Source organism: Macaca fascicularis, chromosome 1 (assembly GCF_037993035.2).
Source record: "Macaca fascicularis isolate 582-1 chromosome 1, T2T-MFA8v1.1".
NCBI lineage: Eukaryota > Metazoa > Chordata > Mammalia > Primates > Cercopithecidae > Macaca > Macaca fascicularis.
The window spans coordinates 222,792,412-222,818,599 of NC_088375.1; the positions used below are offsets into that span (position 1 = coordinate 222,792,412).

Genomic DNA, 26,188 nt, shown 5'->3' on the forward strand with positions numbered 1-26,188 from the left:
CTACATCCACAGCCCAAGCTCTTCAAGGCAACTTCTAAAACTCCTACTAGGACTATCTCTTGCCTTCCCATTTCTTCCTCACCAAGGGGCCCAGAGGCCTACCCAGTCCCAGCCCAAGACACAAAGTGTCCCTGGGAGACCCCTCTCCCCATCACTGGCCTCAAAGCTGGCCCTGCACACCTGAAGGCCCCGGATCTATGATGCTCAGGACCCAGTGGCTTCCAGGCCAGGTTGGAAGAGAGATGGGGAAGGGAGAGGGGGCTGACCCTGCCTAAAGGCAGTCTCCTGCTGGGGTCCGATGGAGCCACTCACTGCTGGACTTGGTGGCTGCAGTTGGAGCCAGTATAGCTGATGACAAGCTGCAGCTTCTCACTGGCATGCTCCACAAACTGGCGCTTGAAGGCCCTCTCCTTGGCCTTGGTGGTCCAGGTCAGACGCTCATAGACGTAGAGGAGGCCATAGAGCCCAAAGGAGAGGGCAATGAGCCGCCAGCCCACTGCCTTCCACACCTGCAGAGCACACAGTCAGCCTGGAGGACAGCCTCTCCGTGGCCCACCCTCCTTTAGGGTCCGTCACTACCAGGGCCGTCCGAAGGGCCTCAGCCAACGAGCCCTCATGTTTCTACTCTTAAGTTCCTCTTTCTATGTCTCCTTTGATCCCACTGAGGCCAGAAAGGCTGGGACCATCTCCAGCGGGAAGTGAGGGAAACTTGGTGAGGGAGTAAGCGCTCCCCATGCCATCACAGTGAAGAGTCACTGAGAGGAGAAAGTATACAGTGGACTGTAGAGTGTGGCCCAATGCAGGGGCCACCACAGGAACCTAGCCCTCAGGCCCCACCCACCTGCCCTCCACCCCCACCTTCCCAAGCTGAACTGGTCACTGACCACTCCTCCAACAACAAGAATGCCCATGGAGGTCCTGGATGTCAGGGAGGCCAGGCCGGTAACCATGGAAACCATGAACTCCTCCTGGGTGAGCGAGCCCTGTGGCAGCGGGGGCATGCTGGGGTTGGCTGGCGTCAGAGGGATAGGACGCTGAACCTGAGGAGAGAAAGATGAGAGGGGTGACAGGGACGTGGTGAGTCTTTCATTCACGTGAACCCTCAGTGTCGCCCTAGTCTGGGGAACAGGGACATAGAGTGGCTCTTCAATTTCCAAAAGGCAAAAAGAGGACAACTAGCTTCGGATGTAGCAGAGGAGACCCTCAGGTGAACACCACAGGATGTGCACAACGTGAGCAGGAGTCATCCTGGCCCGCCTGGCAGCTTCCCCGAGCGTGGGATGTGTACAGAGGGCAGTACGTGTGACAACTCAAGTGGTTTAGAGATGAATGTTTTTAAAATCTGAACTTTAAAATAGTTGTATGTAGGTGGTTATTTTTAAAGTCATCTATTTTTAATAGTTACTTTAATATGTATTAGAGAAAAATACTAGCATCTGTCATTTCACAAATATCACTGCTTAGAACAGATCAGCTCAATCAGCAGCAGAAATTCTGACTGTGGTGTACTGTGTGGTGGGGCACACCACCACAGCTGCTGACCTTTACCCCGTTTCAGAATGGTTCCTGTGTCTGGAGGCGGGGTACAGACTGACCCCCCACGATGCCCCTGAGGTGAGAAGCTTTGCTTGCCTGGTCATTGTAGCCCATCAAGGCCCGACGGCTGTTCTTGGGGCCCAGGAACCTGTTCACCAGCATGGTCCATCCGAGAGAGAAATGGAACTCAATGTCTTCCTGAAAGTCAGCACACAGCTTGTCACAGTTCAGGTCGTAGTTGAGGGAGAAGCACTGGCGCGGGACCAGCATGTCTATCTGACTCCGCACAGACACGGGAAGGAGGGGTTTCAAGCCATCTATCGGGGGAGAAATGGAGGAAAAGCTCATCAGCTCAGCCCTGCGCCACAGCAGCACCAAGCCTTGGAGACGGCTCCACCAGCTACTGCCAGGCATGCTGAATAGCTCTGCCTGGGAAGCACACCCCGGTCAAGTTGGCCCATGAGACTGAGCACGCCTCACTTGAGGCCAGCTCCCCCAGGCAAGTGTGGACCCAGATGCCATACTGCTAACACTTCTGCCTCACATGGACTTACAGGAGCAGGCCCAATTCTCAGCCTAGGATAGACCCATGTGGTAGCACAAGATGGGCTCTCCAACCCTGTGTACAGAATGAGTTCACAAGGCCAGGTCCGGTGGCTCATGCCTGTAATCCCAGCACTTTGGGAGTCCAAGGTAGATAGATCACTTGAGGTCAGGAATTTGAGACCAGCCTGGCCAACATGGCAAAACCCCATTTCTACTAAAAATACAAAACAATTAGCCAGGCGTGGTGGTCATGCCTGTAGTCCCAGCTACTTGGGAGGCTGAAGCAGAAGAATCGCTTGAACCTAGGTGGCGGAGGCTGCAGTGAGTCAAGATCATGCCACTGCACTCCAGCCTGGGTTACAGAATGAGACTGTCTCAAAAACCAAACAAGAATGAGTTCACAACATCTACCCAGAACCTGAAGGTATTGAGTTGAATCATCATGAAAAGTGACAGATAAGGAAAGTCCTGATTTCTTTAGCTTGGCCTCTGTATCTGATCTTCGGGCAGCCCAGGCCACAGCTCCCCAGTTCCCTATGGGCACTGACCTATCATGTCCTGTTGCATGGTCTGCAGGGAGTTGGTGATGGCCGTGGAGCAGCGGTCTGACATGTTTCGGCCCAGTCCTTCCTCTATGTGGCGGTGCAGTTCCTGCCACCAGAAGAGGGAGGTTAAGAGAAGCAGCAGGTCCATCAAAATTCCCTTCAGGCCACATCCACCAGGTGACCCCAAAAGGCTGACGGAAGCCTGGGCCTCGTCTCTGTGGCTTCCACTTTCACTGCTGGGGGGCCCTGACCCAGACCAGCAGGGGCTGAATCACTTTTGGGGGCCTCCTGCCAAGAGGACCTGTTGCTCCATGACTCACATTCTTATAAACCTTGAGGACTACTGGAGAAGGGTGGAAGTCCATCTGGTAATCATCCACCAGCACAGAGAGGCGCCTGATCTCCTCGGCCATCGCAGTTGACACCTACGGCAAAAGGAAGCACACTGTCAAGTATCAAGGAAGACCAAAGTTCAGTCCTGCAGCACCAGGAGAGATCCCAGCAGACGGCATATCTTTCCTCTCAAACCAGCAGCCTCCTCAGCTGCTCTATGGAGTTAAAGCCTCTGAGGTGAGAGGGTCTGGGAAACTCGCTGATCAAACACTCACGTGATCTGTGGAGGTCCAGAGGAAGGGGAACATGCCCAGCATCACACAACCCAACAATGGAACCCAAAGGGCAGCTCTGTATTCTTGAAGCAGGGCCACAACTTCCTTCTGGAAGGCTGAGAAGTCCCTAAGAGGAGGTCTGCTTTCTTCTGGACTCTACTCGGGAGTCCAAATCTCCCCAGAATGCGTCCTCCTCATTTCTCACCTGCCTCTCCACTTCCTCCGTAATCTGCTTAATTCGCAGCTTATAGTCTTGAGCCAAGAGCTCCAGCTGTTTGTCAATAAATTTCAGTCGGTCTTGCCGCTCTTCACGCATTTCCTCGCAGTAAACCCTGAAAGCAGAGTACTGGTGAGAAATCCATGTTCCTGTCTGGCTGAGCAGAGGAGCAAGAGGGGATGCCAGAAAGCCCAGGCCGCCCCGCCCGCTCTCTTGCCTGGCAGGGCTGCACACATGCACCCAGGGGCATAAGCTTGCCCCTTCCCAGGTAAGAAGGGAGCCCTGCAGCCAACCATGCACTCCTCAGTCTTCCACGTGGGACAGGCGGTGGGGACAGAGCAGGGAGGGCGTTGTAAGGGGGTTTAAACAAATTCTGCCAATTAATATAGGGAAAAAAGCTCAACCTCACTAGTAATCATGGAAATGAATTTTTTTTTTTTTTTTTTTTTTGAGATGGGAGTTTCACTCTTGTTGCCCAGGCTGGAGTGCAACGGCGCGATCTCCGCTCACTGCAACCTCCACCTCCCGGGTTCAAGCAATTCTCCTGCTTCAGCCTCCCGAGTAGCTGGGATTACAGGCATGTGTCACCACATCCAGCTAATTTTGTAATTTTAGCAGAGACAGGGTTTCTCCATGTTGGTCAGGCTGGTCTTGAACTCCTGACCTCAGGTGATCCGTCCGCCTTGGCCTCCCACAGTGTTGGGATTACAGGCGTGAGCCACCATGCCCAGCCGGAAATGAAATTTTTAAAGGCACAGTTTTCTACCAAGGCCTGGCAAAAATGACCAGGCCTGAAGTTCTGGTGAGAGCTGAGGAAATGGAAGGCCTAGGGACAGTACTGGTCATGCAATGAATGGGTACGGCTGTTCTGGAGAGCAATCAAGTAAAACTGACTAAAACTGGAAACGCGTGTACCCTAAAACAGAATCGCCACACCCCTAGGAATTCACCCCAGGTAGACTCTTACAAAGGTGCACAAGGGGACACGTGAACACATGTCCACTGCAGTAAGGTTTCCAATAGCAAAAAAGAAATCTAAAATTCCCTCCATAGGAAAATAAGGCATATTCACAACGGAATATACTACAGCAGTTCCTATTCATAAACTCAAACTACACACACTAACAAGGATAAAGGGAAAAACGATGTTGAGTAGAAAGTAAAGCCAGGTACAGTGACAGTGTGATGCCACATCTGTACGTCTGAAGCATGTAAAAACCTTCAGACGTACAAATATGTAAGAATATGTAAAGATGTAAGAATATGTAAAAACCTGACATATTCTTCAGCATTTATGTGAAAGTACTGTTTGAATGGGTGATAGAACAATGTAAGTTCATGATTATGGTGCCTCTGGGCAGAGTGACACTGGGACAAGTGCAAAAGAATCAACAGGGAACTTAACTTTTTAAAATTTTAACTTAATATAAACAATTGAGGCCTGGCGCAGTGGCTCACACCTGTAATCCCAGCACTTTGGGAGGCCAAGGTGGGTGGATCACAAGGTCAACAGACCATCCTGGCTAACACAGTGAAACCCCATCCCTACTAAAAAAATACAAAAAATTAGCTGGGCGCGGTGGTGGGCACCTGTAGTCCCAGCTACTCGGGAGGTTGAGGCAGGAGAATGGCGTGCATCCGGGAGGCGGAGCTTGCAGTGAGCCGAGATTGCGCCCCTGCACTCCAGCCTGGGCGACAGAGCGAGACTCCGTCTCAAAAATAAATAAATAAATAAAATAAACAATTGAGAAAGTCAATTCTGTGTGATAGAAGCAAGGTGTTTTCATATTATTCTTTAGTGACAGGGTCTCACTCTGTTGCCCAGACTAGAGTGCAATGGTGCAATCACAGCTCACTGGAACCTTGAACTCCTGGGCTCAAGTGATCCTCCTGCCTCAGCCTCCCAAAGTAGCTGGAATTACAGGTGTGCGGCCACCACACCCAGCTGATTTTTAAAATTTTTGTAGAGATGGGGTCTTACTATATTATCTGGGCTGGACTCAAAACTCCTGGCCTCAAGCAGTCCTCCTGCCTTGGTCTCTCAAAGTGTTGAGATCACAGGTGTGAGCCACTGCTCCTGGCTGGAATGTTGTTTTTAAAAATGTGTTCAGGCTCTGAGAATGGCTGTGGAGCTCAGCAGGGCATGGGCCAAGGCCTCCAACACAGGGAATCATGTTGCACAGACCAGGTGGGGTGATGAAGTACCCAGCCGCCCTCCTCACCAGGCTGTCTATGTGACTCTAACATGGTCTGGTGGCCAGGGAAAGGGCCCTGGGTGGGAGCCCAGAGACTCAGCCCTGCCATCAAGGCGTGTCCTAACTGCCCAAGGCAGGGGAGGAACAACCTCATCTCGGCAGCCCTCTCCACCTATCTGCAGTCTTGGACTCTTACTGCTGCTCCCGAGCTGCCACATGCAATGAGTCCATGATGAGTCGAACCGCCTCTGCAATCTGCTTGGCCCGGACCGTGTGCTGCTCAAACTTGGTCTTCACTGCAGACTGGGAGATGCACTCCTGGAACACACAAAGGCACGGAGGGAGGTGGGGGCCACCAGGGGCCTACGGCCAAGGGCCAGACTCTGGCTTTCACTGCCAGGGACACGGCCAGTGGGAACTGGGGAGGCACAGAATCACCATATACCAGAATCAAAGGACTCACCTCAAACCTCCTCTCAAAATTCTGAAACTCAAACATCCTCACTTGAAAGCCTTCTGCGAGAGCGCCCCCTAGGAGAATGGTACTGCATTAGCCCAGAAACAAACTTGGCGGCAGAGGAAAAGGATGAAATCCCCAGAAACCAAGCCACTGGCTGAAGAGCAAGAGCCTCTCACTCTGCTCTTCTCAGCAGCCCCTTCTCAGAAGGATTTTCTACTGACAGACTCAGCACGAGACAAAATGTCTCAAACATCAGGGAAAAGAAGGACATCTGTTCTCATCATTACCTCCTTCGGGCATGCCCTGGGCTTTCTGAATCCTGGCGTTGAGCACCTCCTTAGCAGACACAAAGAAGATGCGGTCCCCGGCCTGGGATCGATCCACCACACCCAGCTCATCCACTAGGAAGCTGGTACAACGCTCCATGTGCTGCCGCCGCACCTGGAGCCCAAACAAATGTGTCCAAAGTTGGTGCAGGTGGCCCCACAGCCCCAACCTGCCTCTTTCATTAAAAGAATAGGTCATAAGAGGCTGGGCACGGCGGCTCACGCCTGTAATCCCAGCACTTTGGGAGGCCACGGCAGGTGGATCATTGAGGTCAGGAGTTCAAGACCAGCCTGGCCAACATGGTGAAACCCTGTCTCTACTAAAAACACAAAAAAATCAGCCACGCATGGTGGCGGGTGCCTGTAACCCCAGCTACTCAGAAGGCTGAGGCAGGAGAATCGCTTGAACTTGGAGACGGAGGTTGCAGTGAGCCAAGATAGCACCACTGCACTCCAGCCTGGGCAACAGAGTGAGAAAAAAAAGAATAGGCAACATATTCACATGGCTCAACAGCCAAAGGCACAAACACATACACAGTGCAATGTCTCCCACTATTCTGTTCTCCAACCACCAAGTTTCCCAGACCAATGTGTGGGGGTTACTTGGCGTAGAGCCTGCCAAAGATATTTTATGCATATACAAGCAGAAATGCTTAAACATGCCCTAGACTGCCTCTTGTTAAGCTTATATAGTGCCTCACTTTTGTGCCCTGGAAGGAAAGGAACCCTGGGGTCAAGTAACCTAAATCTGGGAGCTATACTCTGACAAGCCGTGTCCTCCTGGGGCATTGTTTACAGAAAGAGTGGGCATCACTAGAAAATCCCTCCTGGCTCTGACACCTGGGGTTCTACCTATAAAATGTGACAACAGCTTCTTATAGACACCTACCATGTGTCAGGTGTTTTAGACAGCTTTTATCCTCTCAGCAAGTCTATTTATCACACTGGTGAGGAAACTGGATTTACCAGAAGGGTCAAGGGATCTGCCAAAGTCACACTGCCTGCCTAGTGTCAGTCAGAATTTGGACTCTGGGCTGGGCACAGTGGCTCATGCCTGTAATCCCGGCACTTTGGGAGGCCAAGGCGGGCGGATTATCTAAGGTCAGGAGTTCGAGACCAGCCTGGCCAACATGGTGAAATCCCTATTTCTATTAAAAATACAAACATTAGCCAGGCGTGATGGTGGGTGCCTGTAATCCCAGCTACTCGGGAGGCTGAGGGAGGAGAATTGCTTGACCCTAGGAGGCGGAGGTTGCAGTGAGCCGAGATTGTGCCATTGCACCCCAGCCTGGGTGACGAGCAAAACTCCATCTCAAAAAAAAAAAAAAAAAAAGATTTTGGACTCCGGCCTGTTGACTGCAACAGCATGTTTTATCATCCCATATTATCAATCTTATTACCCTTTATTTTTTTGGGGACAGCGTTGTACTATGTCGCCCAGGGTGGTTTCAAATTCCTGGTCTCAAGGGATCCTCTCTCAGCCTATAGGTGTGCACCACCATGCCCAGTTTGTCTTTCATTTCACATATTTAGAGTTGTGAGGCCAGGAGCGGTGGCTCATGCCTGTAATCCCAGAACTTTGGGGGGCTGAGGCGGGTGGATCGCTTGAGCCGTGGAGTTCAAAACCAGAGTGGGCAACATGGCAAAACCCCATCTCTACCAAAAATACAAAAATTAGGCAGCCTCATAACCCAGTCTCTAAATAAATAAGTAAACAGCTAAGAGTTGTGAGTCACCAGTTAGAATCAGTATTCTCCATTCCTCTTTCCAGCCTCTTTCACAGAGACCTCCCTAGAGCTGAGCCTGTTCCATACTAACTCCTCAGAAACCAAACTGAGCACTGGTCCTGAAGATGCACTAATGCTGCAGGGATCCTTTTTAAGCCTAGGGGAGAGTGGCTTAAAAAGGGGGTGCGTCCAGCAAAGTGGATGGCAGAGGGGAAAAGCCACCAGAAGATACCATAGGAGAGTATTTGGAGAATTATTTGGCAATAAAGTTAATTCAGGGAAGTCACCAGATCCAGGAGGGCATGAAGTGGCCCCAGTGGCAGGCAGTGCTCCCTCGGGGTGGCATTCCCCAAACTGCCAAACAGAGGCACTAACCTCCTCCATGTACTCAGGCTCTGAGGCGGATGCATCCCAGCGGTTGTTCAGGATGAAGATGTTCGGCCGGGAGAGACGCTCACTCACCTTGTGGAAGAAGTGCTTTTCCTAGACAAAGGGTAAGACCTCGGTGGAGCAGGAGCCTGACAGCCAAGGCCCCATCAGCTGCCTGCCCAGGGGGTGTGGGAGCTTGGGAGAAGGCAGAGGAGGAGTTACCGTCTGCATCAGGGTGGACTCTGAGTTGGCCACCAGCACAAACACATCAGCATCCAGACAAAACTTGTCAATCCAGCTGTCCAGCTCTGTGGTGACATCAATACCAGGGCTAAAGGTGACAGGAGTAAACCAAATCATCAGGCAGAGCAAGAGCCCTATTCTTCCTGCTGAGAACAGACCTGGGACTTGTGAGGCAGGAGGAGAAAGCCAGCGAGGGGAGGGAAATCAGGCCCAGCCCTCATTAACCGATTTTTACTTTCCATTTCCTATCCTTCCAGATTGCCTGGAAATGAGTGTTTTGGTTTTTTTGTTTTATGTTTTTTGTTTTTTTTTTTCTGAGACGGAGTCTTGCTCAGTCGCCCAGGTTGGAGTGCAGTAGCGCGATCTCGGCTCGCCGCAAGCTCCGCCTCCCAGGTTCATACAATTCTCCTGCTTCAGCCTACCAAGTAGCTGGGACTACAGGCACCCGCCACCACACCAGGCTAATTTTTTGCATTTTTAGTAGAGATGGGGTTTCACCATGTTAGCCAGGATGGTCTTGATCTCCTCACTTCATGATCCACCCACCTCGGTCTCCCAAAGTGCTGGGATTACAGGCATGAGCCACTGCGCCCAGCCTTGTTTTGTTTTTTGAGATGGAGTCTTGCTCTGTCGCCCGGGCTGCAGTGCAATGGCAAGATCTCAGCTCACTGCAACCTTCGCCTCCCAGGTTCAAGTAATCCTCCTGCCTCAGCCTCCCAAGTAGCTAGCACTACAGGCACGCACCACCATGCCCAGCTAACTTTTTTGTATTTTTATAGAGATGGGGTTCCACCATGTTGGTCAGGCCAGTCTCAATCACTTGACCTCCTGATCTGTCCACCTCAGCCTCCAAAGCACTAGGATTACAGGTATGAACCACCACGCGTGGCGGAAATGAGTGTTTTTAAAAAATACATCTATTGCTTTTATAAAAACAGAATTACTTGTAATTCTACTTTAAAGATGATATACCAGGACAGGTGCAATGGCTCACGCCTGTAATCCCAGCACTTTGGGAGGCCGAGGCAGGTGGATCACGAAGTCAGCAGTTCGAGACCAGCCTGGCCAATACGGTGAAACCCCGTCTCTATTAAAAATACAAAAATTAGCCAGGCATGGTAGCGGGTGCCTGTAATCCCAGCTACTTGGGAGGCTGAGGCAGGAGAATCGCTTGAACCCGGGAGGCAGAGGTTGCAGCGAGCCGAGACTGTGCCACTCACTGTACTCCAGCCTGCGTGACAGAGTGAGACTCCATCTTAAAAAAAAAAAAAAAAAAAAAAAAAAAGATATACAACATACAATATACAATTAAGGTGAAGGTGTGACTTGATGTGAGTCCAGGTAAATGCTACAATACTGTACTTCTTGGTATAGTTATAACCTGTCCACCAAGCCAGGGCAAAGTGTTTCTTCAAGGGAGATAAAATACACCTCTGACTCCGCCACAACTCCCCACCCCCAGTATACGTAATGGCACTGGGCTGAGGCTGAGAACCTCCCCAACTTTTGAGCATCCCTCCTATCTCTTACAGACCATCCCTGGGACATCTGGTACTGGTAAACAGGTATAGGTACCAGACTCTAGAGGAAATCCAAGAGGCCAGAGGATTTGGTTGAGCCCATCTGAAAGGCAGTAGTACTTAAGCAGAGCATGGATGGGGCCCAGGGACTCTGGCCCAGATTACTCAGAAATGGAAACCTGGCACCTCCCAGTTTGGACCTCCTAGGAGGGTACCTCCCTCTTACCTGTCCATCAAAACGAGGTCATCCTTCAGAAGTGGGCACTTAGAGTTGGGCCACATCACACTCACTAGGCTGCCAGCATGGAGCTGCTTGTCCTGATGGAGGGCATGAGCCAGCTGGTTCACAGTCTGATGGCAGAGGAAGGAAAGAAAGAAGCTGAGGAGGAAACACCAAGCCAGATTTCCTGTGCCGCTGCATCACAGCACAGTGGCTGGGACTGCTGCCCATTTGCTACCCTTTCTTCTTCCACATATAAAAAGTTAACAGCTGGGAGCTGTCAGTTAAGAACCTACTTTCTTCACTGCTCTTTTGAGCTTCTTTCCTGGATATCACGCTAAAGTCGTCTGTTCTGCACTAATTGATTCTTTTTTTTTTTTGAGACAGTCTCGCTCTGTCGCCCAGGCTGGAGTAGTGGCGTGATCTCGGTTCACCGCAACCTCCATCTCCCAGGTTCAAGCAGTCCTCCTGCCTCAGCCTCCCGACTAGCTGGGATTACAGGCGCCTGCCACCACGCCCAGCTAATTTTTGTATTTTTAGTAGAGACAGTGTTTCACCATGTTGACCAGGCTGGTCTTGATCTCCTGACCTCAAATCATCCACCCGCCTCGGTCTCCCAAAGTGCTGGGATTACAGGTGTGAGCCACCGTGCCTGGCCGATTGATCCTTTATGAAGCAAATTGAGCATCTGGCCCCAAACAAGAATGCAGCTGCCTCTCAGAAAACTCAAGAGTGTCGGCCCCTGAATGATAGGTCAGAGACACAGAGCAAATGCAGGAATCCCTCTCTGGCAATACCCCAAGGAAGAACACAGCACATACTGTCTTCCTTAACGAGTGAAGAGAGGCCAGTGGCCGCTCAGAGCTGTATGAGGAACAGCAGGGTCCTCATTCTTGGTGATCCACATTTCTGAAAACCGCCCCCGCCAGCCCCCAGAAGCTCTCACATCCTTCAAAAAGCTTATCTAAAATAGGGTCTCCCATTCACCTCCACAGGGCAGTGCTGCCCTCTCCCTAGAGGTGAGGTCAGCCATGTCACAATGGAGGACTTGCTCCGCCAGCAGGCACAGGGCTGACAGCCAGCCTGGCACCCTCACCTTGGCGCTCCTCTTTTCCTCTGAGCCCTCGGTAAGGAGAAAGGCCTCATGGCCATCTGTGCCCTCTACCCGCAGGAAGCAATTGGTGGTGTGGCCAATCCCAGAGGGCAGAACTTTGTCCCAGAGCATGGCATTGATCACGGTGCTCTTCCCATTGCTCGTCCTAGAAGGAAGTAACAGCTGTCAGCAAAGCCACCAATATCCGACCTATTCACTGCAATGCTGCCAGTGCCCAGACAGTGCTGAGACACAGAGTAGGCACTGTTTATTAAAATGAATAAACACCCCCAGGCCCAAAGCTGTGACATACCCCTGGTTCATCATTTCAGATTAATCTGCAAGAGGCTCACTACGTACTGTCTGCCCCTTGAATCATACAGCCACCCTCAGCATCACTTATAGAGACTGTCTGAGACAGTCAGACAGTCTCCAAAGTTTAACTCAGGCCTACCTGAAACACCGACTCACCACCCTCAAAGCGTCTTTCTCAGTCTAAATGACCCCAGTGTTTCCCACACAGGGCATGTTTCACTGCTTTTCTCCCATCACGCTCCTCCTTACACATGAAGCTTCACCTTGTCAGTCCCAGCTGACAACTGCCAGGATAAAGGGAAGATTACTTTCTCATTCTTTGTTTTTATTATTATTTGACATGGAGTCTCACTCTGTCGCCCAGGCTGGAGTGCAGTGGCATGATCTCAGCTCATTGCAACCTCTGCCTCCTGAGTTTAAGGGATTCTCCTGCCTCAGCCTCCTGAGTAGCTGGGACTACAGGCGTGCGCCACCATGCCCAACTAACTTTTGTATTTTTAGTAGAGACAGGGTTTCACCATGTTGGCCAGGCTGGTCTCGAACTCCTGACCTCGGGTGATCCTCCTGCTTCAACCTCCTAAAGTGCTGGGATTGCAGATGTGAGCCACCATGCCCAGCCTACTTTCTCATTCTTACCTATCACACCCCTTTCATGTAATCTGGTGGGGTTTTTTTGGTTTTTTTTGATACAGGGTCTTGCTTTGTCGCCCAAGCTGGAGTGCAGTGGCGTGTGGCATGAATAGAGCTCACTGAAGCCTTGACCATCAGGGTTCAATGATCCTCCCACCTCAGCCTCCCAAGTAGCTTACACTATAAGTACGTGCAACCACGCCCAGCTAATTTTTAAATTTTTTGTAGAGATGGGGTCTTGCCATGTTGCTTGGGCTCGTCTCAAACTTCTGGGTTCAAGCATTTCTCCTGCCTCAGCCTCCCAGTGCTGGGATTACAGGTGTGAACCACTGCACCCAGCCATTTCTGTTTCTTGAAAATAGCTCCACTCAGCAGACTCATCTGCTCTGAGTCTCAGAGCTTTCAACCTGTGCTAAATACAGCGTTTCTGAGTTAAAGTTTCCCAGCCACATCACTAGAGCAGAACTACAATGACCTTACCTGCACCCACTGAGACAGGCAGCCCACTAGCTCACCTAAGTAGGGGTCATACCTCCCAGGTGAGGATGAAGAAATGATAGTTCAGAGTACAGGACCACACCTGAGGTTACAGGTCATCAGGAACAAGACTCTAGGCACAGTGCCTATTCCCCAGGCTACCACCAGGTGCGTAGCATACAATGTCTAGATGTCTTTTTTCCTGTATTAGATATGTGTGTGTGTGTGTGTGTGTATACATTTTTTTTTTTTTTGAGACAGAGTCTCGCTCTGTCGCCCAGGCTGGAGTACAGTGAGGTGTGATCTCAGCTCACTGCAACCTGTGCCTCCTGGGTTTACACCATTCTCCTGCCTCAGCCTCCCAAGTAGCTGGGACTACAGGCACCTGCCACCATGCCCGGGTAATTTTTTTGGATTTTTAGTAGAGATGGGGTTTCACCGTTAGCCAGGATGGTCTTGACCTCCTGACCTTGTGATCCACCTGCCTCGGCCTCCCAAAGTGCTGGGATTACAGGCGTGAGCCGCCGCACCTGGCCATTATGCCAGTTATAAATGTTTGGCATAGTACTTTGGGTACATTGTGGCTTCATAAGGGCCAGTGTTAAAACTGCTTCCATGTCAAAGCAAAGAAAACTGCCTATATATTGGTTTGTCCTGGTGGGGAATAAAAAGGATCACTGGTTCCAGTCACAGGAGTAGTAACTGTGGGTGCCTTAAGGTTTGGGGCACTTACAAGGCTGTGGTAGAAACAGATACCCCATGGATATCACATGTTAAATCATGTGTATCTGGGGAATACTCAATCTCAATGTGCATACCTTTGACTACCGCTGTGGAAGCGTTCCTTTAGACAAAGCTGTGACCCATTTTACTCTGGATCAGGACAGAAACAGTTCACATTCCATTATTTGTAAAGTTATCTTCTGTTAGCTTTCATTATTTTTGCTACACTCATTTTATTTGTATTTAAAATGCTTTAGGCAACCTAAGAACAAATGTAAAAGTAAAGATGCAATAAAAATGAATTGCTTGATATTCATTACTTCGTGTGTATCAACAAGCATAGCACTAAAACAAAACAAAACAAAAAAAGATGTATTTAACTTATTTTTAGGTTTTATGCTTTTGTGAATTTTTTTTTTTTGATGCTTGCCTAACATGCATGTGCTGTAAAAATAGTTAACAGGGAAATAACTTGAGATGATGGCTAGCTTTGTTTAATGTCTTATGAAATTTTCATGAACAATACAAGCATAATTGTTAAGAATATGTGTATTAAATTCATGTAAGTGGAATAAAAGTTTTATGAATGGAGAAAAAAAAAACCAAGTACTGTATGATTCCACTTACGTGAGATACCTAGAATAGTCAAATTCATTGGGACAGAAAGTAGAATGGTGGTGGCCAGGGCGAGGGACATGTGGGGACAGGGAGTTATTATTTAATGGGTATAATACAAGCTTAAATTTTGCAAGATGAAAAAGCTCTGGAGACTGGTTGCGAATATACCCACTAGTGAACTATATGCTTAAAATGGTTAAGGGGGTAAATTTTATATTATATCCTTTTAATCACAATCAGAAAATTAAAAACAAAGTCAGGCTTGATGGCATGCACCTGCAGTCCCAGCTACTCAGGAGGTTCAGGTGGGAGGATCACCTGAGCCCAGGGAGGTCGAGGCTGTAACGAGCTTCCAGCCTGGGAGACAGAGAACCCTGTCTCAAAAATCGAATAAATAAAATATAAATTAAAAGGAAAGCAATGAATTCTGAAGCGTGTCCCTGCCCTGGAACGTTCTGCGGCCTTGCACAAAGTGCCTCCCTCCCTCCTAGCCAGGAAGAAAGAAAGGGTGGGTGCCACAAGGACATACCGGCCAAAAAAAGCCACTTTCATGTGCCGCCGAGCCAGCACCTCGCTGATGCCTCTCACTTTGGATAGGTAACCTTTGACGTCCAGAACCTGTTCTTCTGTGGTAACGGGGTCCAGTTCTGCATTCCTGTAGGTGTCTGGAGGTGGGGATGGAACATGGGTCACCACGTGGTCAGAGGAGTTCCACAGTCATAAGTCTGGAAGGGCCAGAGCAACCGCCCTGCTTACCCTAAACGAGTCCACCTCTGGCTCCCTGCAGCCGACAGGCGGAATTCCAGATCCTCATGGTGGCCCCATGGTGTGGTGGTTAAGAACATGGCTAAGGAGCAACACTGCCCGGTTTTGAAGCTGGGTTCTTACCACTTTCTAGCTCTGTGGCCTCAAGCAAAAGAACCTTTCTGGGTCTTAGTTTCCTTAGGCACAAAATGGAGATAATGACAATATCTACTTCATGAGACCACTGTGAGGATCAAATGAATTAAAATACAAATGCTGTCAATGGCGGTTGGTGTAAGATGAATACCTGAACGTTAACTGCCATCCTTGTTCATTTTTTCTTAACAAATATTTACAAAGTTCTTACCACATGCCAGGCACTGTTCCTTTCACTTTTCAAATTCGTTCTCTCCTTTGGTCCTCTTTATTAACGTGGCTCCAGAGGTAGTAAAAGGCAGAGCTAGGATTTGAATTAGGCAGCCTGGCTCTGGAGTCCAGGCTCTTAACCACTCTGTGTCACTTCCCGAGGCCCTCCCTGCCCTGGCCCTGCTGGCCTCTTGCTACCCACTGCCTCACAGTCCTCCCTCACCATATCCCCAAACTCACCAGCTTCCTCGGCCCTCTGGCTCTGCTCCCTGCTGCCCAAACCCCTTCCCACTCTCTGAAGAACTGACACACTACACTGCCTTGGGGCAGCTTGACTCATTCTCACTTGACCTCGAGTCTAGCTTAGACAGCACTGCCTCAGGAAGGCTTCTCTGACCACCCCTCCAACCTGAGTCAGGACCCTGGACCCCTTCTCTGTGTGCCCCAGCACCCTGCACTTCTCCCATCTCAGCTCTCACCTCACCTTAAGTTAACTGTCCAGCTCACCTGCCTGTGTCATCTACCTCATGAGGGCCACGCTATCTGATCCCAGCACCCAGCAGGTGCACAAATGTTTGCTACGTGAGCAGACCTTTGGATTACAGCACTGCTTTTTTCCAGTGCCCCTAACAGGAAGATGGCCAACAAATTACTCCATACAGGAGCAACTGAGTGAGATCCCACCACTGTCCTGTCTAGGACACGCACTAGACAAGCTGGAACACAGCCAGGTGTTCAGCCCCCCTGCACACTCCTGGGAACTACGAGGCTGACAGCCCCAGCCCTGAGAACACTCCCAAAGCATGTGAAGCATGACAAGGGCCCGCCCACTGAGTTTCCCCCGCAGCCAGCGCCATGAAAGGAAGTGACCAAGTCAACAACACCCCCATCTCCCCGCCCGCAATGTCCACCGGTCACCTCTGCCCCAGAGGCATCAATATTCCTCCCTTATATGGGCAACTAGGCATGGCCTTTGGAATGTCCCTCAGAGGAAGCTGGTTCTCAAGCATGTGACTACACTTAAAAGTGGGAGCCAGCAGGCCGACAAGCTCTTGTTACCTGCCCGTTAGAAACAGCCCCCAGGCAGGAACCATCCCCTCCCTGACCCAACACAGCTCAGGATCACTCCAGCTCTTTCCCTTCCATTTAAACAACAGGGAGGCCTCATGTTTTCACACAGAGAGAAATCAAAGCATGCATCACATAAACATCTGCATTAAGCATGTGTCTGTCCACAACGTCATCTGAGTAGGTGACTCAGAGCTTCCAAGAGGGTTACTCTGGGCTCCCAGAGAGCAGTGGCCTGATCTACCCCATCTCTGCATGCCCAGCACCTGCCACAGGGCTGGCACACCACAGCCACTGAGTTGGGATTATTTCAACTACCAATCATACTACTTTAAAATTCAGATTTTAGTTCAACAAGTATTTAGGAAACACCTTCTGTTACATCAAGTGCCATGCAAAGGGCAGGGCACAGATGAGGGCATGAAATTGGACAGTCTCTTTCTTCAAAGGGAGCCTCGTGTAGCAGCCTGGCGTGTAAAACAACGAGAAGCCAAGCTGCTCTCGTTGAAAGCAGAATGGAAAGAAGGTGGCCCCCCTGAGCCAGGGGCCAATCCCGGAAGCCCCACCACTGAACTTCTAGGGTTCTGCAGACTAGAATCTGAAACCACTGTTCACACCTGAGCCCCCTTTCACAAGTGAGGAAACCAAGGGCAGGTAAGACTCAGCTACTGGGTCTCCACAGACAATCTCAGGACCTGGCGCCAAAGTGCCCTTCTAAAGAGGGAGCCTGAGGAAGCAAGCGCTGGAGTTGTCACTCAGACGAGCGGGGCCCCGGGAACCAGTCCTTCTCTGCTGATAGACAAGGAACTAGAGGTTGGGCTCAAATTAGTAACTAGTAGAAAAGGCACAGGTGACATGAGTTTCCTATAGTTCTGTCACCAATCTAAAAATATAAAAGAGAGGGCGCCCCGGTCAGGCATCACTGACACCCAAACAGTGCCTGGTATTAATGGCAGCCAGAACTAGGCAAAGGAAAACACATGGGCTCTGGAGTTGGAGACACCTGGGCAAAGCCCTGATCTATTACTTACAAGGTATCCGACAACTCTCAAACCTCAATTTGCTTGCCTTGTAGATGGGGATAAGATTCACCTATCTTTCATGATTAAATGAAACGAAACCTGTGGACTTCTAAAGTAATTACTAAATGGCAGTTCCCTTGTCTTCCTGGCCTCATCTCCCCAGACTCCAATTCCACATGATTTCAAGAGCAGAGCATTTCTGAGGCTATCTGGGCATGAGTTCCCGAAGAGCAGAGCTATACTTCCCCACCCACAAATCCCACTAGCTAAACATCTAAACAGGTAAGAGTGGGCCTGGCTGAGCAGGTGCCCCCTTACCTTCAAGGAAGGTGGCGCTCTCCTGGATGTAGGCCCCCAGCTGCTCAAAAATGCCATTGATCTTCTTCTTGGCAGTGACAAAGTGCTTGAGTGGGGAAGCATTCACTTCAGCCATGTGTCTCTTATCTTTCTTGACTGTGACGATAGTGTTGCATCGAGAGAAGAGCAGGGACATTGCGCTGCAAGAGAAGCCAATGTGAGCGAACACAGCGATACCTACCTCGGGACATCCTGCTGGAAGGATGGTGGAATGCTTGGGGGAGAATCAAGAATATGGGGATCTCAGGTCACTGCAACCTCCAGGACTAGAACAAAGGATGGTGAGATAAGAAGTGTCTCAGGCTGGGCACGGTGGCTCACCCCTGTTTCTCAGAACTTTGGGAGCCCGAGGCATGCGGATCACCTGAGGTCAGGAGTTCAAGACCAGCCTGGCCAACATGGTGAAACCCCGTCTCTACTAAAAATACAATAATTAGCCAGGTCTGGTGGCACACACCTGTAATCCCAGCTACTCGGGAGACTGAGGCAGAAGAATCGCTTGAACCTGGGAGATGGAGGCTGCAATGAACTGAGATCACGTCATTGTACTCCAGCCTGGGTGACAGGGTGAAACTTTGTCTCAAAATATGAGATAAAATAAAATAAAATTAGCCTGACACAGTGGCATGCATCTGCAGTCCTAGCTACTTGAGAGACTGAGGCGGGAGGGTCACTTGAGCCCAGGAGTTTGGGCTGTAGTGACCTATGATTGGTCCACTGCACTCTAGCCTGGGAGACAGAGCAAGACCACATAAAAACACTACTGGTTAGGGGGCGGGTTCAGTGGCTTATACCTGTAATCCCAGCACTTTGAGAGGCCAAGGCAGGCAGATCGCTTGACCTTAGGAGTTTGAGACCAGCCTAGGCAACACAGGATCCCCGTCTCTATTTAAAAAAAAAAAAAACCAGCCGGGCATGGTGGATCATGCCTGTAATCCCAGCACTTTGGGAGGCTGAGACAGGTGGATCACAAGGTCAAGAGTTCAAGACCAGCCTGGCCAACATGATGAAACCCCATCTCTACTAAAAATACAAAAAAATTTAGCCGGTTGTGGTGGCGGCCGTGTATAATTCCAGTTACTTGGGAAGCTGAAGTAGAGAATTGCTTGAACCTGAGAGGCGGAGCCCTCCCAGCCCAGCCCTCCCACTATGCCCCACCTCTTTTGACCTTTGACCAAAGACCTCTAGGACTTTGGAGTCAAGTCTCATGACCTCTAAAATGTTATTCTTATATGAAAAGATAAGCTACAAAGATGTGTGGGATTGAATGAGAGCAAGAGATAGTCACACAAAAATAGACTGTGATAATATGGCCGGGTGCGGTGGCTCACACCTGTAATCCCAGCACTTTGGGAGGCTGAAGTGGGTGGATCACTTGAGGTCAGGAGTTTAAGCCCAGCCTGGCCAACATGGTGAAGTCCTGTCTCTACAAAAAATACAAAAATTAGTCGGGTGTGGTGGTGCATGCCCGTAATCCTAGCTACTCAGGAGGATGAGTGAGACAGAAGAATCGCTTGAACCTGGGAGGTGGAGGTTGTAGTGAGCTGAGATTGCACCACTGCACTCCAGCCTGGGTGACAGAGTGAGACTCTGTCTCAAAAAAAAAAAAAAAAAAAAAAAAAGACTTACAATAAACAAAGTGTTGGGCCGGACGCGGTGGCTCAGAAATGTTGGGCCGGGCGCGATGGCTCATGCCTGTAATCCCAGCACTCTGGGAGGATGAGGTGGGTGAATCATTTGAGGTCAGGAGTTCAAGACCAGCCTGACCAACGTGGTGAAACCCCACCTTGACTAAAAATACAAAAATTAGCCAGGCATGGTGGCAGGCACCTGTAATACCAGCTACTTGGGAGGTCGAGGCACGAGAATTGCTTGAACCGGGGAGGTGGAAGTTGCAGTGAGCTAAGATCGCGCCATTGCACTCCAGCCTGAGTGATAGAGCAAGACTCTATCTCAAAAAAAAAAAAAAAAAAAGCTCAAAAAGAGGCAGACACACCAGAAGGTAGTGTCCAGGGTAAGACTGGGAATTCTGACCCCAAAAGTAGATCCCTGCCAGGTCCCTCAGAGTTCCCACCGTGGCGAAAGGTACTTCTTGAGCAGAGCCCACCGATCCTAGGAAGTCAAAGGGCAAAGGCCCTCCTGGATGAGGGGGCGTGTGCACAGCTGACTGTGCCTGGGTCTGTCACTGCCTCCCCAGCCACCCTAATCTTAGGGCCCTCAGTTCTCCACCCAGCAGCAAGCTCACTCTCTCTAGACGAGAAATGAGGTGTTGCTCCCGAGCAAGCACACGAGAAACTTCCAAATGGGACCAAAGTATGTTGCAGAAGGTCCTGAAAAGCAGAAAGAACACCCAGAAGAGGTACATGAAGACCAAATGCCACAACGGACGTTTAGGAACTAACCATCCCAAAGAGTGGGCAGAAGACAGACCGACCCAAAGTGGGATAGGGACCCACATGTGTGCCCAAACCAACAAGTTCTTGTGCAATGTTAATGATTCCTCTGGAGATGAGGGAAGGAAGTGACCCCACTTCCGTTTCTACATTCCTCCTCAGCATGACGCCACAGCTATGAGAGATGTCTTCTCAGCATGGAAGCCATATGTGCAGGGCTTAAAGACAGCACAGCTCTGAGGAAGGAAACTGCAAAGAAAATGCTACTCTCACTCTTCCAAAGCAGCAAAGGAAAAGTGCACTGAAATCAGGCTTGCCATGGCCTGGCAGATCAGACTGTTCGAGAAAGAGGGGATGTGGTAGGCACAAGAGGAAAGCCACCCAAAAGGAAAAGAAAAGAGATCAGGGGCCAGGCACGGTGGCTCATGTCTGTAATTCCAGCACTTTGGGAAGCCGAGGCAGGCAGCTCACCTAAGGTCAGGAGTTCAAGACCAGCCTGGCCAACATGGTGAAACCCCATCTCTACTAAAAATACAAAAAATTAGCTGGGTGTGGTGGCGCATGCCTGTAGTCCCAGCCACTCCAGAGGCCGAGGCAGGAGAACCACTTGAACCTGGGAGGTGGAAGTTGCAGTGAGCTAAGATCTCACCACTGTGCTCCAGCCTGGGCGACAGAGCGAGAGTCTCTCTCTTAAAAAAAAGAAAAAAAAAAAAAGAAAAAAAAAAGGGATCAGGGATGGGGCATGGTATAGTACTACCTATGACAGGTTTTGTAATCAGGCAGAGCCAGGTTCAAATTGTGACTATATTATTTCTGGGCTGCTGAAACTTAAGCAAGTTATTTCATCACAGAACCTTGGTTTCTTCATGTGTACAACAAACAAGACACCTATTGCAGAGAAAAACTGTCTCAAACTGTCTTTTTTCTCTACTCTCACACCATAATCATCAACACAAGAGACTTCTGTGACCAAATGTGAGGGGGTTTCTTCCCCACCCCAAGCAGCGGACACCAGCTGGGTGTCCTCTCACTCAGTTCTCACACTGTCTACCCGGAGAGAGTGTCAGATCCCACGGGGTGAGGACTCAGTCCCCAGGACTGCCCCACCTCTCCACCACCACGCCTCAAACATACCAGTCGCAAGTCTGGGCCTCCAGAACTTCTGACCGACTGGCTTTAGGCTGAGGTTCCCATGACCCCCCCTTTGAGTTTGATTAATTTGATGGAGCAGCTTACCTAACCCAGGGAAACACTTATGTTTACTGGGTTATGAGGGCTATCGCAAAGGATACAGATAAAGAAATGCTTAGGGCGAGGTACGGGGGAAGAGGCGTGTAGCTTCTGTGCCCTCCCTAAGCAGGCCTCTCTCCAGGAACCTCCGCATGTTCCGGTATTTGCAAGCTCCCTGAACTCTGTCATCTTGGATTTTTATGGAAGCTTCATGACATCAGCATTCCTTCCCCCAGGATACAGGATCCAACCCTCTCAGGGGAGGGTTTTAAGGCCCACAGTCAGAAAGGTGGGGAAAGATTAGGGTGGAAGGAGAGCAGGAGAAGGTCAGAGGCCTGCCCCTGAGACCTACCACATCTAACATTATAACATGAAACCAGAACAAGGGCTATAGATAGGAGTTACAGGCCTGGGTCCGTGGATGAAACCCATATCCTCACACCATGATACCATCTCAACTGTGAGAAGACTAAAGCTGATGATGCAAGCAACGTGCTTCACATACAGTAAGAGCTAAAAGCAGCTTTACATGTTATAAAGCAATAACAACAAACTCTACCAGCAAGATCACAAGTCTCTCTCCATGAAAATCCAGCCTTCAGGGAGGGCAGAGGCAAGTCTGCCAACTCACCCCACACACACCACTCCCTTATCCGTTACCACGGAGATCAAATACACAGGTCAGCTGGGGAAGGATCAGCGATACCCCACCCCAGAAGTGACTTGCTGCAGGAAGCAAGTTCCCCACTATCAGAAGCAGATGCCTTTAAGTTCTGGTCAATGTTTGCAAGCCCAGGGGATATAAAACCAAAAGCATTAGTGCTCACTAACTGCAAGACTTAACAGCGTGTACACCAGTAGAAGCTTGGGAGCTCCAGGTTATAAGGTCTGCTAGGAGCACAGCCGATCCAGGAGCCTCCCTGCCCTCACCAATAACCAACCTGCAGCAGCCTCCAAACCCCTGGCGTAAAACCTACCGTCAACCCCTCCAAACTCTGCCTGATTTATCTGGCTCTGCTAACTTGCAAGCTAAGATTCCACATTTGTGTTGCATGAGCTGCTTTCTGCCTGGAGTCCTCCTTCCTTTTCCACCCATTTGGCATACTCCTACTGTCCTTCTACACCCAACTCAAGTGTCACTCCCTCCATGAAGCCTCCTCTGATGCCTCATAGAGAACAAACAACATCACAGACCCGGTTTTTGTCACATCCTGTGTCCCCCAATTATCTCAAGGCTTTGACTGCTGACTCCCTACTCCTCCGGAGTGATGCGGGGCAGCTGGGTTCCTGCTCCTCCTCTGGAAAGCCTTGATAATCTCTGCTTCACCACAGAGCTCGTCGCCACAGGCACGTGGGGACCATCCCACAAGCATAGCCTGAGAGCCTGGCTCCAGTATCAGTTACACACTAAGCGTCACACTTCAAGCTGTGACTGCCTCATAAGTGCTCTGGAGATTACAGTTTTGGATAGTCTCTGGCAGCACTTCCCAAAGTGTGGTCCACAGAACTCTACTTGCACCCAATATTCCACCTAAAGAAGGTTCAATAGTAGAATCAGTTTGTAAAACACCATACGCTACTATTCCCCTCAGTGGAGCACACCAGCACAGCAAAGAGTTTGTGAAGGAAGGCTTGTTGTAAAGACACTAGTTTAACTGTATTGAATTCAGCATTTCACAAATATATTCAATTAAAAAACTCTTCTGTGTAATAGTTTTTAAAATCCCGGGCCGGGTGCGGTAGCTCACGCCTATAATCCCAGAACTTTGGGAGGCCGAGGTGGGCGGATCACGAGGTCAGGAGATCGAGACTATCCTGGCTAACACAGTGAAACCCTGTTTCCACTAAAAATACAAAAAATTAGCCGGGTGTGGCCGGGCGCGGTGGCTCAAGCCTGTAATCCCAGCACTTTGGGAGGCCGAGACGGGCGGATCACGAGGTCAGGAGATCGAGACCATCCTGGCTAACACGGTGAAACCCCGTCTCTACTAAAAAATACAAAAAACTAGCCGGGTGAGGTGGCGGGCGCCTGTAGTCCCAGCTACTCGGGAGGCTGAGGCAGGAGAATGGCGTAAACCCGGGAGGCGGAGCTTGCAGTGAGCTGAGATCCGGCCACTGCACTCCAGCCTGGGCGGCAGAGCGAGACTCCGTCTCAAAAAAAAAAAAAAAAAAAATTAGCCGGGCGTGGTGGTGGGCGCCTATAGTCCCAGCTACTCGGGAGGCTGAGGCAGGAGAATGGCCTGAACCCGGGAGGTGGAGCTTGCAGTGAGCCGAGATTGTGCCACAGCACTCCAGCCTGGGCGACAGAGCAAGACTCCATCTCAAAAATAAAATAAAATAAATAAAAAATAAAAATAAAAAATAAAATAAAATAAAAAACCCGAGGATAATGCTTTAGGGAAAGGCCCATTCTTTCTGGCACTCTCTCACTCCTACCCCCAAAAAGTGCGCCGGGGCACAGTATTGACAAATATTAACCTAAGACCAGAAATGAACCTAGTTCTAAATGGAAACTGCTATTAGCCCTCCAAGGTGGTCCAAAGTTTTGCCTCAACCTAGGCCATCAGTCACGGAGTATTAGGTATCTTGGGAGTAGAGACAACAGTAGCAAAATTCACTGCAAGGTGTGTTTGGATCCCAAGCACAGTCCCTGAATCCACACCACCTCCTTACCCAGTGTTATGTACAGCAACTCCTAGCAGGGAAAATAAAATGGATCCACGGATCGTCTGCTGGCACAACTGGAAAAGAGGAGAAGCTGAGAAATCGAAACAAAAGAGGATACAGGGTAAAGGGGACAAAGCAGAATCTTAGAAGAGCAGTGACAAGGAGCCAATCTGTGCTGGGCAGAGACGGGGTGTGGGGAAAAGAAAGAGAGATCAGCCTGTTACTGTGTCTATATAGAAAGAAGTAGACGTAAGAGACTCCATTTTGTTCTGTATTTGAGATGCTGTTAATCTGTGACTCTACCTCCAACCTTGTCCTTGCAAGAGACATGTGCTGTGCTAACTCAAGGTTTAATGGATTTTGGGCGTGCAGGGTGCGTCTTTGTTCCTAGAAAAGCTAGGTATTGTCCAAGGTTTATCCCCATGTGATAGGATGAAACAACGTTGCTAAAAGGTTTATCTCAAGGCACGGGATTTTCCTTTAAACTTATTCATGTCACAGAGATCCTTGTTCTTATGTCTTACTGCTAATTTCCTCCCTAAAAATGATCCTATTGTCCTGCCACTCCCTTATCTTTAAGATGGTAAAGATAATTATCTATAAATACTAAGGGAACTCAGAGGCCGGTGCCGGCGTGGGTCCTCTGTAAGCTGAGCGCCGGTCCCCTGGGCCCCCGCTTTTCTTTCTCTATACTGTGTCTCTGTGTCTTATTTCTTTTCTCAAGTCTCTCGTTCCACCTAACGAGAAACACCCACAGGTGTGGAGGGGCAGGCCACCCCTTCACGGGGAAGAGCCAGCACTGCAGAGAAGACCAAATGAGGGAGACACAGACTAATTCTTCGGGGAGCCCAAGAGATCCCAGCCACTTCCTGAACTGTCAACTTTTAAACAGGCTCTCTAAGCAACCAGCGAAATCCTTCACGGAAGTAGGAAAGAGATACAGCAGTTTTTCAACAGAAGTTAGAAAGCTGTGGCTCTATACAAAGAGGATGCCATCCAAGAGACTTGCCACCAGAGGTCCAGGAGAGCATGCCCCTGTCCACTCAACTCAAATCCAGGGTGCCAGAAGTCACAGCTACTACTCACTTTTTTGGATGGTGAGAGATCTTCACAAGGTAGGCATCATGGACATGGCTGGAGTCCAAAAGACAAAAAGATTCTGAGTTCTCTTCTGTCTTGTCTCAGGTTGAGGTTGGTTATTGATTGACTGTGTTGACTCCACCAGTCCTGACTTATTAGAAAAGAAAAGGGAGATAGATCAGGTGTCCTCCCCCCCAAAAAAAACACTGGTGTACAAAACATGTCTAATCAGGTTTCAAGCCAAACAAACTCATCCCTGAGGGAAGCTTACTCATTGAGGTATTGTGGAGTTGCACCGGTATGTGAGGAAGTGCCCTGGGGAAAAAAACGCAGAGGTGTGGGACCAATCCTGGCTATGCACAAACATGTGTTCTGCCATGTGCGGGTTTGAGGCACCAGGGAGGTCCCTGCAGGAGCCCTGAAAAAGGTACATCTAGAGAGGGGAGAGGAGGACAGAGCAAAACCAGGAAAAAAACTGGGCTTGAGGATTGTGGAACAGCTGATTACTGAGCAACAGAAGAACTGACTGAAAGCCAATGTATTCAGCTACTGTGAAGTATCTCACTTAATTATCAATTCTATGGGGCAAACAGAGGGCTGGAATACTTGAAGATTTATAGACTGTTAGTCGATTGTCTAAGCTGGGATTTGAAATATTAGCTCCCTTTGACTCCAAAGCTCCTGGAGTGCAGTGGTGCGATCTCAGCTCAACCTCCGCTTCCCGGGTTCAAGCGATTCTCCTGCCTCAGCCTCCTGAGTAGCTGGGATTACAGGCGTGTGCCAGCAAGCCTGGCTAATTTTTGTTTTTGGTACAGACGGGGTTTCACCATGTTGACCAGGCTGGTCTCGAACTCCTGACCTCAGGTGATCCACCCGCCTCCGCCTTCCAAAGT

The 26,188-nt window shown here is 49.8% G+C and overlaps 1 protein-coding gene across 12 annotated transcripts in view; it reads right to left on the bottom strand.

Moving 5' to 3' along the window:
• MFN2 (mitofusin 2) overlaps positions 1–26,188 on the bottom strand; it is a 31,723-nt gene that overhangs the window by 4,749 nt on the left and 786 nt on the right. For 2 of the 12 annotated variants that reach the window (XM_074019993.1, XM_074019996.1), the window contains exons 2-19: positions 25,567–25,610; positions 25,302–25,446; positions 24,222–24,289; positions 17,887–18,065; positions 14,898–15,033; positions 11,609–11,771; positions 10,519–10,643; positions 8,752–8,860; positions 8,536–8,643; positions 6,395–6,548; positions 6,111–6,178; positions 5,844–5,965; positions 3,441–3,567; positions 2,948–3,052; positions 2,631–2,733; positions 1,633–1,853; positions 885–1,040; positions 313–509 (exon numbers count right to left, since the gene is read on the bottom strand). In XM_074019993.1, coding sequence (XP_073876094.1) covers positions 313–509; positions 885–1,040; positions 1,633–1,853; positions 2,631–2,733; positions 2,948–3,052; positions 3,441–3,567; positions 5,844–5,965; positions 6,111–6,178; positions 6,395–6,548; positions 8,536–8,643; positions 8,752–8,860; positions 10,519–10,643; positions 11,609–11,771; positions 14,898–15,033; positions 17,887–18,061 — 2,069 coding nt within the window. In that variant the 5' untranslated portion in view covers positions 18,062–18,065; positions 24,222–24,289; positions 25,302–25,446; positions 25,567–25,610. Of the gene's footprint in view, positions 1–266; positions 510–884; positions 1,041–1,632; positions 1,854–2,630; positions 2,734–2,947; positions 3,053–3,440; positions 3,568–5,843; positions 5,966–6,110; positions 6,179–6,394; positions 6,549–8,535; positions 8,644–8,751; positions 8,861–10,518; positions 10,644–11,608; positions 11,772–14,897; positions 15,034–17,886; positions 18,066–24,221; positions 24,290–25,301; positions 25,447–25,566; positions 25,611–26,188 lie in introns of all 12 variants that reach the window. The other 10 variants (XM_005544766.5, XM_045380592.3, XM_074020021.1 and 7 more) reach the window with 9 other exon arrangements.